Source organism: Lemur catta, chromosome 14 (genome assembly GCF_020740605.2).
Source record: "Lemur catta isolate mLemCat1 chromosome 14, mLemCat1.pri, whole genome shotgun sequence".
Classification (NCBI taxonomy): domain Eukaryota; kingdom Metazoa; phylum Chordata; class Mammalia; order Primates; family Lemuridae; genus Lemur; species Lemur catta.
This window is the reverse complement of record NC_059141.1, coordinates 32,335,716-32,347,759: the sequence shown is the minus strand read 5'-3', so window position 1 is coordinate 32,347,759 and position 12,044 is coordinate 32,335,716. Positions and strand designations below refer to the sequence as shown.

The 12,044-nt window shown below is 38.2% G+C and overlaps 1 protein-coding gene across 2 annotated transcripts in view; it reads left to right on the top strand.

Annotated features, from left to right (window-relative positions):
• The window catches only part of LIPK (lipase family member K), a 42,461-nt gene extending 30,986 nt beyond the window's left edge, over positions 1-11,475 (top strand). For both annotated transcript variants that reach the window (XM_045568086.1, XM_045568087.1), the window contains 4 exons: positions 3,259-3,405; positions 5,359-5,430; positions 7,179-7,250; positions 11,189-11,475. In XM_045568086.1, coding sequence (XP_045424042.1) covers positions 3,259-3,405; positions 5,359-5,430; positions 7,179-7,250; positions 11,189-11,428 — 531 coding nt within the window. In that variant the 3' untranslated portion in view covers positions 11,429-11,475. The remainder of the gene's footprint in view (positions 1-3,258; positions 3,406-5,358; positions 5,431-7,178; positions 7,251-11,188) is intronic.
• Positions 11,476-12,044: the final 569 nt, after the last annotated feature.

Here is a 12,044-nt window from a genome sequence, read left to right as displayed (position 1 = left end):
CTAATAGAGGAATTCTAATTCCAATAGAGGAGCTATCAGAAATGACCCACTGATTCCTAATGGAGATTCTGATATTATAATAAGCACGATGCTCCTTTTTAGAAAGTTTCCCTGGGAAACTAAATGTAAGTGGATGAGAGTAAAGGACATGAAGAAGGGTGAAAGCCTAGGAGAATGATTATGGGATCATCATTATATGTCAGCACATAGATGCTGGGGATCTGAACAAGAGCTGTACAAAAAGAAGATAAAATCTATGAGAATCGACAATGAAATGATAGACAAGATTTTAGGTATGGTTTAAACTTTCAGAGGACAGGGCTTTGTTTCTCCTCTCCTCTCCCATCAGCCAGATATTCTCAGTCAGGCTTGAGAATGGTCGCCTTTTTCATAGGCAAGCTCCTGGACTTAGCCAACCCCTTTTCTCTCTAATTAGCATCTTTCTTTTCATTGATACCATCAGTTCTTTCAGTTGCTCCTTTATTTCTATTACATTCAACTCAATTCATGTCAGTTGAATTGAGCATAAAGTGAAAAGATGAGTCAGACAGAATTGGATTCACCTGCCCTTTTGACCTTGGGCAAGTTATTTAACCATTCTAAGCCTCAGTTTCCACATTTATAAAATGATTAGAATTTGTCAAGTTGGGAGATTCATTCATTCCCCCTCCCAACCTCCCATGTGCCTCTGGGAATTTATGCCTTTCTCTTCTTGTCTCTCTACTTTCTTTCTGACCTATATTTTGCCTGGATCCTTTGCTCTTTACACATCTCTGCAATACTGTCTCTTCTTAAAAGAAAAATCTGAGGCTCAGAGCGTGTAAGCAGCCTGTTCCAAATCACCCAGCTAATGGGTGGCAGAGCCAGAAATTGAACATAGATTTGACTGGGCAACCTATGGTCAGTGGTTGTTTTTATATGTGGTGGTTTCCCCACTTTGTCAATGCCAACCTGAAGAAGTCAGTGCACAAGGGTGCTCAGCTCAGCAGGCTGTTGAGGGCTGAAATCCAGCCCATGTTGTGTCTGACAAGCCATATGCCCAGCAAGCCGTGCGCCCTGGCATGGGACCATGTCTCCAGAAGGAGGGGTGTCTTCTTTATTAATAACTGTCATAAAGATACCAAATGAACTACCATAAGAACCTATCTCCCTGATGTTATGTGACAAACATGCCCCCTCCAGAACCAACTTGGAATTACATCTACAAGTTAGCATGTTTGCTATCCTGTAAGAGGGTGCTGTATGGCTGGCTGGCCTGCATTACTATCCTCTCTTTTAAATTAGGATGAAGGAAAAATTATTTATCCTTCAGTAAATGCATGGTCATTTTGCTGAGTTGCTCGTGCATGGATATAGAGGTGGAGTGAAGTCAGAGAATGCCGTGCTCATTTACTCTGTGTTTGGGAAAGCTGACTACAGGTATCAGAACAGAGAACAGGGCCCATTACAGTAGATATCACCTCTTTCCTCACATCATATTTGCATGGTAGATTACTTCTATGAGCTGGCTATTTCCTTCCACATGGATTTTTTTTTTTTTTTTTGCCAAGCACGGATGATTAAGGTATTAGTAAATGAAAAATGAAAATTTTTACTGATTAAAATCTGATCCTGCCTTTCTTTTCAATTATTTATTCATGTGGCAATCTATTTAAGTTGTCACACTTGAAAACATAGGCTAGACGTCAACATTCTTTTAAAAGATAAGTTCACTCTGTGAAAGTATGCTGCCACTATTTTTAAATAATCTTAGGGACAGTCACGAAGAATTTCAATTTGGTGAGTTAAATTTATTACCTGGTATATTATCCAAGTGTACCAGTGATTGTGACAAAATGAAGAAGAGGACAGACTGAATTAGATAATGTGTGCAATAGTTTATTGTTACTGTCCAAGCCTAAAGAATTGAGAAGTATGGTTTGAACTAATTTAACATATTGTAGTTCTTCTCCTTTCCCCTTCCCCTTCCCCTTCCCCTCCCCTCCGCTCCCCTCCCCTTCCCCTCCCTCTCCTCCGCTCCCCTCCCCTCCACTCCCCTCCCCTCCCTTCCCTCCCCTCCCTTTTCCTTCTTCTTATTCTTTCTACTCTTCCTCCTCCTCCATCTCCCCCTCTCCTTTTCTCTCTTTCCCTCCTTCCCTCTCTTTGGCATGAAAGGGGAGTATGAAGTCCTGGTATTTCATATATTTCATTAATATTCCAAGGGATATCAAATGTTCCATTAAGTAAAGATTACCTTTGACCATACAAGATAACCATATTTCAAACTTAGAGTTTAACAAGTTATGCCCAGTAGGAATTTACTTGATCTAGTTCACCAAACATAGTATAAGATCTAATAGTGAAACAGTACAATAAAAATAAATGCTAGTTATTATTGTTCTTTAGTTGTAATTTCCAGTTAATAAAGGGTTCCAAAAGAAAGATGTAGAAGGGTGTGCCAGTTTTTACTGTAAATGGATGTTTTAAAAAGTTTTAAAATTAAAAAAACCTCCTTTCACTTTGATATCTAGTTTATTATCCTAAGATTATAAAACTAGTTATTGGGAAGAAAAGGCAATATTGGACTTGTATACACAGGGATTTGATATTGATTTATGTTATAATTTAAAAGGTTTCTAAAGTTCAAAAAGTAACTTCAACTCACTTGCAATATTTCCCTGAAATTCCACTTGTAAAGATGTATTTCTTTGGGTTAAGCTTTTGCCTCTGGAAAGAATTCATTAAAAGATTCTGGAAGGAAGGGCTCATTAAGTCTATATCAGTTGCTAATTATAATAGGAACTAATATTAATAATAGTTAAATTAATTGTTTAATTAAAATACTTATGTAAGTAATAGTCATTTTTTGAAAGTTTACTGGGTGCCAGGAACTGCACCTAGGTGTTTTAAAACATGATCTATTATTTTCACAACAGTCCTACCTATTGGATATTGATTTTCTCATTTTATAGGTGAGAAAATTCAGGATAATAGAAAGTAAATATTTTCCAGAGCCTTACTGTTTAATAATTTCCTGTGGGGGCTGGTTTCTCGGGGGCATTCCAAAAACATCCCAATTAAAGGTTGTTGGGAACAGCTATCAAGAGGTGAGTTGGGAGGATTACAAAGCCAAAATTTAACAAGTCTGATGGTTTTACTAAGGACCAATACTGAGCAGATATGACTTCCTGTCCAGTACTTGTCTAAAACTACCATTCTTTCTCCACTCTTGATAGCCACATCCATGAGATTTGATGATATTTCAAACTGATTTTGCAGATGTTGTTTGGTGACAAAATGTTCTCCTCACATACATTGTTTAAGCAATACATTGCCACCAAAGTGTGCAACCAGAAGCTATTCCATAGTATTTGCAGCAACTTCCTATTTACTCTGAGTGGATTTGATCTGAAAAACTTAAACATGGTACGTATAAGTAGTTGGGTCTGGGAAAACAATTGTTTTATTGCACAGAGGTAATAAGAGTTCATTCTGGATTACATGGAAACCACATTTCACGGTTTATTTTTTGTCTTTTGGAATATAATTAGTATATTCATGGCTTCCAACCAGAGCTGAGAGTCTACCTGCTTTCATAGGAGGAGTTGAGAAGAAGATATTTCTGTCAACAATTCTCATCAATTCTTGCTGTTGAGTAAATGCCACCATTGAAAAGCCCTTTACCTAGATAAAGTCTGTGGTTTTGAAATTTATCTTGCTGTGCCTGAGCCCTATCTGCCAAAGTAGAATCTCAGGGAGTGGGTCCAGACCTCTGTATTTGTTAGCAATTTTCCATTTTCAGAGGTGATTTGGAAAACCACTTTGTGAACCACTTTCTTAATCCAAAGGAATAAAGGGAGGGATGGCTCTTCAATCACAGCTACAGATTTACTGTTTGAGGGGTACTGGGAGGGAGGAGCATCGGAGTTCTTGCCAAGTCATTTCCAACTTAACTGAGATCCTTCCCTTTCTGAGTTAGCATTCGCTGACCTGAAGAGTGGGAGGGAAAGAGAGGAAGTTACTGTTTACCACTCAGCGAGAGAGGAGATATTTTTGAAACCAGAGATGAGACCGAGCTGAAGGTGGTCTCCATCTCTCTCTCAGACTTCTGCTCAGAGCCTACTCTCTGTCAGCGGAAAACACTGATTACAACTCTCCTTGGTTTCAAGCAAGATTTATAAAAGGCTTTTAATGCAAAGTATGTCTTGGCCACTGCCTTTCCATATTCTTCTCTCACTTCCTCCTTTTACTGAGGAAACTATGCTAGCCTGACACTTAGATGGAAGCATATCACATACATGAAAGCCTATTAATCACGTAGGCAGAGCTAGGTAAAAAGACCTTCAAACAAACATAAAAGAAGGTATTTTCAAAGCACCCTCTCGACATTATCTAAGGGTTTGCTAAAAAAGACTCACAAAATAACACCCTTGACTATTCACTGGGTCCTTCGTTGTCTATATATATATATATATATATATATATATATATATATATATATCACCTTTTGTCTCACTGTTAAGGACTGGATTATAAAATTTTATGGTATCTTCAAGGACATTTGTTTCAGTGAAGCATGAGCAAGGGTGCATAAGTAGCGCTTGTGGAATTTGAAAAAATACACATGTCCGGAACTCAACCCTAGAGATTTTGATTTTGATGTTAGTGTAGCTCATAAGTAGGTGTATATTTTTTTAAAACTCTAAGATGTTTCTGATGCTCAGTTTGTTAAAAAAAAAAAATCGCTCTTTTTGTAAAAAAAAAAAAAAATGCAACTGAAAATATGAAAGAAATAAGGTGGGGGGTAGTTTTGCTTTGGTTATTTGTTTTTTTGGTTGGGTTTTTGGTTTTTGATCCAGAGATATATAAATTTACTGACTGGAGAGTTTCTGTCCCACAAACTTTCAAAGAGCCCTGTAGAATATTTATCACATTTTTAAAATTAGAAAACAAAAGGAAACATCCAGATCTGTTCTCAGGGTCTTGTGACCAACAGCTTTCTCTAAATGTCCTTTGGGACTAACACAGGGTGAAAGGGAAGGTCACTGGGCTTTTGTTCCTGGACCCCATATACTCTTGGACCTACGCGAGTTGAGTCTGGAAGGAAAAGGTGCATTTCCTTCTGTCTTTGACCAGATGCCTTCTGTGGGCTTTATGAAGACACTGCTCAGGACAGAAGAACAGAGATTCCGGAGAAAAAAGTTCTTAAAGACAAGCTTCTTTGACTAATGTGTCTTCAGGGGGTATGGTACATGTTTTTTTCCTTAAAGAAGAAAAAAAAGGAAAAGAAAAAACTTTTAAAATTTCTCTCAAATGTCTACTTGTGGTATGCTTATATTAATATCATTAGCCTCTAGATCAGAAATAATCTCTTTGCAGAGTCGCTTGGATGTTTATTTGTCACATAACTCTGCGGGAACATCTGTTCAGAACATGCTGCATTGGGGCCAGGTACGTGCTTCTTATCCCTGCTTATGCACAAGTACCCTTGCAAGAGCCTCAGGAAGGGTTCCTGGAGAGCTCACTGCAAGGTTCTGCAGGTACCTGCCACTGTCACGTTGCTGTTTTTGGAATTAGCGTCAATTCCTTGTTTTGATTTACTTCACTCTTTTTTATTCCCCTTGTCCTCTGTGTCTGGGCTTTGAGCCTGGTTCCTGAATATTCTATCTGAGTTCTGATCCTTAGAATATTTTAAATTGCCTTTTCAAGGGAAGGCTTCTATTTCTCTTTTAGGAAATCATCGGCCCCAAAAAATGATACAGACTATTCCAGAAAGATCTGTTCATCCTCCAGTCGACATAGGGGATGTTACAGAATGAAGAAATAATGTTTTATTCTGAGCAAATTAAATGCCAGGGAGGGATTAAAATAACTTAATGGTTTGTGTTTTTACCCTCAGTTAAAATTTTATTGTTTTACTATATTACTCAGTATTCAGTCAGCTTAGAGATAAGTCAAATTGAATTGGTATGGCTTTCTGAGCCATGTGTGTGTGTGTGTGTGTGTGTGTGTATGTGTGTGTGTGTGTGTGTGTTCATTCTTTTATTGTGTAATCTTTGCCTGTCTTCTTGGCCAGTGGCTTTGGTCTCAACCCCTTTTGAAAAGTGAACAAAATATACATACTTCTGTGTGTAGTGGTGGGGGTGGAATCTTCCTCAAAATTGAATATATCTGAGACCCCTTAGAAATCTGTATTTTAACCTACATCCTAATAAATATATTCCCTGCTTTAAAGTTGAGACTCACTACTCTTAGATAGCCTGAAATACTGGTTGAGGATTTCTGAAATGCTTTGAAGAGTTTGACCCTCAGGAGATAAGCCTTCAAGTTCCTATGGGAAGAAAGATGTTTAGGATGTAGGGCCTCTTATTGGTGAGGAGACAGATGGCCCCTCTAATGGGCATGGCCTCCCAGGTAAAAAAAAATTATTTTCACAATTATTGAGTAAGCACTATGTGTCCCCACAGATGGGAGGCAGACAGCAGCACTGCCCCTCACGCAGAACCGGGGGAACTCAGGGGGCTGTCTGCCTCCCATTTGTGGGGACACACCATGCATTGTGTTGTGAGTAACGTAGCCGTGGGCTGAGTGTCTGAGACACCATGGGTGACTGTTTTTGCATTTTGGTGTTTAAACTTCAAATACCAGAATAAGGACATTCATATACTTAGGATTTTCTTTGTCTGTTATTTGCCACCTATGTTGGATTGAGGAGGCAATTTTTACATTTACCTCAAGTACTTCAATGTATTATTCTCAGACTACTCTGAGATTTTTTCAGCTTGACTTTTAGATGTTTTATCCCACTCATTGATTTAATTTTGATTATTAGTTTAAAATATCCCCATGATGATATATGTTTATAGAGGCAGCACTCTGCTGCTATTCAAATTCTGCAAGCATTTAGCAATGGCAGGCAACAGAACAGTACTAGCTAGGAACCTGGGCTCTAGCATCATACGAACCTCATTTGTATCCAGGCTTAACAGATTACTGACTCTGTGAGGCAAGGTGAGATATTTGTGGAATGAGAATGGTAACTTTTTTTTTGGCTTATTAATCTTTATTGAAATTTAGCTGTTGTGCCTAAAGAGTGAGACAATGTCAATTTTGTTTGTATATTTCTTGTTTGCTGTCTTTAAATGTACAATGTTTGCTTATATCATTTTAATGTGTTCATTATTTGTATTGTATTTTAGGCGGTTAATTCTGGTCAGCTCCAAGCTTTTGACTGGGGAAATCCTGATCAGAACATGATGCACTTCCACCAGGTACAATAACAATAATCATAATCAGTTGCATACTGTAAATGAACTAACAAAAATACTGTCCACTTATTAAGGACCTGCTACTTCCCATTCACTGTGCTAGATATTGCTTATTGCTGTTAGCACAGGCTGCTAAGTGGGTTCTTACCATGTGCAATGTCATTATGCCTAATCCTCACAATGACCTGGGAAGGCAAATATTATTATCTCCATTTTTTAAGAGGCTCAGAGAGGTTAGATAAATTACCAAAGTTATTTAGCTAGTAAACAATCAGAATATGACTCAGGATTCCTCAGTCTAAAGTCCATTCTTCTTCCACTGCACTTATTTCTTCCCTTTATTCCTTAAAACTCTGAGTACTTACCATATTTTAAAGAAAATTAAAACTACATCATCTTTCTTTTTAAAGCCTATTCTCTGACTTCTTATCCATCTCTAATAAAATGAACTAAAACTGTTCTAATAGTTCTTTGAGATGTCATTTATTAGCCACTTTAAAAAAAAAACAACATGGATTATTAAAGACATACCAGTCAGAAATCTCGACCTTTAGGAAGATGCATCACTACCTACCAGGGGGTGGCGTGTGTGTCAAGACATTTCTTAACATTATCTATGAAAACTTTTAGAGCAAAAATTCTATATTAAAGGGAAATATGTGTTGCTGTGATTGTTATTTTCCCCAAATAGGTAAGGAAAGCTAATAATGATTTTGGCTTCTTGCTTATAGATTGAGCTCAGATTAAACAAGTAACTATCAATGACACACCATGGGTTTTTCAAATCTGGGATGTGGAGATTTGGAAATCTTTTGACATGGTAGTGTTCAATGCCACCATAACAACTATGGTAGTGAAAATGCATAACTTCAACTGGTGTGCAGAATCTGATTTTTCTCCTAAATTGCTATAGTTAGATGTGTATATGGGAGAGTTGCCACACACGTACTCAAAGTACTGTTTTCTCTTGGAATTAGCAATTCCTTGTCCTAGCAAATGTGCATAGTTTCTTTAGGAAAAGCTTTTTAGATGATGGCCTTACCCTATAAGACTGAGAGACCTGCTTGGATGAGAGCTGGGTCACAGATATTAGCTTTTATCACTGTGTTTACAGATTCACTCACAATCACAACTGTGTGGATCTTTTGCTTGGGACTTCAGGAAAAAAAACGAGAAAGTGCAAAACAAACTGAGAATGAACTATATGCATGAAAAGGCAATAACTTTAGTCACAACTACAGTCACATTATAAAATAGACAGATGTAATTACCAGTGTAATCATTAGTAATCCTTTATTACTAAGAAAGTAAATAAAAATATTTTCTAGATAAATATACACAATTTTTATCTGTCTATTAAAAAATAAACTAAAAAATTTCTCATCCAAAAGCCACCAGATAGCATTTGAATCTGAATCTTGACATTCAATTTTGCTGTGTCATCTTCTAGACTCCCCCTTTCATCCTTAGTAGAGTAATTAAATCACTAGAGTATAGGTATTTTGATTTCAGGTGCTCCTCAGACTCAACTTGGTATCTCAAAGCTTGCTAATATTTGTTGCTGCCTTTGTGTTGCATTGTTTTTCTATTCCTCATCTCTTTCCATCTTTGCATATAAATATTTATGCTTTGTATTCTTCTAGTGAGAAAACTACAGAGTTAGGAAAAGCATGCCTCTTCTTTCTTTGTTTACACTTTGCATTTGGGGCCCTGCACCAGGCTTTCTGAAGTCCATCCTCCCCTTGCATCTACTACTGGTCAGTGCTGATCTGCACTCACTTCCTTCTCTGCCCTCCACATTGCCTTCTCAAACGTATACATTCTCATTTACCACTTGCTCCTAAGCCCAGATCCAAGGCCTCCCAGAACTATAGGGCATTGATGATATATTTAAAATATTCAGTAATGGAAAGACACAAGTACCAAGCCACCAACTGGCAGTAACACCTGGAATGACTATGCTAGTGGGCCCTGTCTGAATATTAGTCTCCTAAGAGAATTCAAAGTTCATAGTCAGCTGGTCAGGGGTCACTCCGGGGCACATTTTTTAGGGGTCTTAAGAAACGTCTCCCAGGCCAAGGTCACATTTTTCTTAATATCTACACCTTTGTTCATGTTACCTCTCCCTCCTAATCTTGTTGCCAAAATTACGTATGGTGTATTATTCTGTTCGGGCTGCCATAAGATACCAAAGGCTGGGTGGGGTAGCTTAAGCAACAGAAATTTATTTACTTGAAGTTCTGGAGGCTGGAAATCCAAGATCACGGTGTCAGCATGGTCAGGTTCCAACGAGGGCTCTTTTCCTGGCCGGCAGGTGACAGCTTTCTAGGCTTGTGCTCATGTGGTCGTTCCTCGGTGAATGCTTATGGAGAGAGAGAGATTCTTGTAACACCACCAGTCCTATCAAGTTAGGATCCCACCCTTATGACCTCATTTAACCTTAATTGCCTCCTAAAAGCCCTGTCTCCAAATACAGTCACATTGGAGATTAGAGCTTCAACATATGAATTCAGGGAGAAGAAAATATAGTCCATAGCATAGAGTAACAAGAAATTATTTGTAGTAGTCAATTATTCAGTTACAAGTGGCAGAAACCAACCACCTGTATTTTAGGTTAAAAAAAATTGCCTTACTGAGCTAAAAAGTATAGTAGTAACCTGGCAATGGACCTCTCATGAGGTCTCTCTCTCTCTCTCTCTCTCTCTCTCTCTCTCTCTCTCTCTCTCTCTCTCTCTCCTTCTCCTTATCTTTCTCCTTCCCAATTCTGCTGCTGTATGCATGTTTCCTTTCTTGAGCTTTTTCCAACAGAGTGGTAAGATAGTGACTGGATATACTTAGTTCATACAGTTCTTTCAATCTCAAATATCCCCCAAAGCCAATATTTTCTCAAAGCCAATATTTTCTCAAGAGCTCTGGTAAAAAGTTCCAGACAGTCTATAAAACAGACATCTGCACTTGAATATCTATAGCAGCACAATTCATAATTGCAAAGATGTGGAAACAACCCAAATGCCCATCAATACACGAGTGGATTAATAAAATGTGGTATATGCCAAAGAGTTTGTACCCCTGTAATATTCTGAAATAAAAAGTAATAAAATTAAAAAAGAAAGTGGGCTATAAAAGGGAAAGAAAGAAAAGAAAAGAAAAAAGAAAAGAAAAGAAAATGTGCTATATGTATATCATGGAGTACTACTCAGCCATAAAAAAATGGTGAACCACCTATCGTATTATCCTGGATGGAGTTGGAGCCCATTCTTCTAAGTGAAATATCACAGGAAAGGAAAAGACAAACACCACATGTACTCTCCATTAAATTGGTACTAATCTATCAACACTAATGTGCACACATGGGAAGTAACATTCATCTGGGGTTGTGTTGGATCAGCACAGGAAAGAAGGGTTCAGGGAAAACTGGCTATGCACTTGACACTTTAGCCACTCTATTTCCCTGTGACAGACTGGCTCCTTCTTGACATCATACTTCAAATGTTTGTTTTCATACTTTGGTCTTAGTGCTCCCTGAAGGATCTGCTGATGCCCAGATATCAATAATGTCACTGAGTCCAGACTTTTGTCTACAAGAAGGAATATTTATCCTATGCAACATTTTGTTGGAAAAGGTCATGCTCTCAGATCAAGTGCCACTAGAAAGATGATCCCCCATAAAAAATAAGAACTCCCTTCCTCTAGAATCCTTTCCTAATTTCCAAAAAGTGCAAGTCAGAAATAAAATGATCATTTTTTTATTCATAATTCATATCAGTGCACAAAAGTGCTTTCAAGTATTTTTAACACTTTAATGTTTATGTATCATTAAGTGTATCCGTATTGCACATTTAGCATTTGCCCAACTTGCTTGATAGCTGATAGTCAATGTTACTTCTGTAATGTAGTTTTCTGTAAAAACTTTTTTTCTCTATCTCTTTCATTGTCTTTAGCTTACACCTCCTTTATACAATGTTACTAAGATGGAAGTTCCAACAGCAATATGGAGTGGTGGACAGGACATTGTGGCCGATCCCAAGGACATTGAAAATTTACTTCCTAAAATTGCCAACCCTATTTATTACAAGCTGATTCCACACTACAATCATGTGGATTTTTACCTTGGGCAGGATGCACCTCAGGAAATTTACCAAGACCTGATTGGATTGATGGAGAAATGTTTACAAAATTAAATGTACTTTCCTTTTTCTAAACAAGTGGATTTTCATAATAATAGCGAGGCGGATAGACCCTAAAGTGACCCCAGTGATTTCCATCTCTCATGTCCATGCCTTTGTGCAATGCCCTTTCTCTTAGTGTGGTGGGATCTCAGGCTTCCTTCTAGCCAACAGAATTGGCAAAGGTGTCAGATGTCACACGCTAGCTCAGGTTATGCTATGTGGCAAAGGTGATTGGGAGGGTGGTCACTCCCTGATTAAGTTACATTATACAAGAACTCATCTTTGCAGACAGGGGCAAGAGAATCTCCTTGTTGGCTTCATGAAATAAACAGAATTGTTGAGGAAGCCCACATTACAAGGAAGTGTGCAAGGCTGGTAGGATCTCAGTGTGGCTTCCAGGCAATAACCAGCAAAAAAAACCACAGCCCTCAGCCATACAGAAACAAGAAAATGAGTTACGTCCAAAACCTAAATGAGCTTGGAAGCCCATTTTTCCCTAGTAAAGTCTCCCATTGAGAGAGCAGTTTGGCCAACACCTTGATTGTAGCCTGTGGAGGCCCTGAGCAGAGGACCCAACTCCGCCATGCCTGGACTACTGACCCACAGAAACAGTGAGATAATAAATATG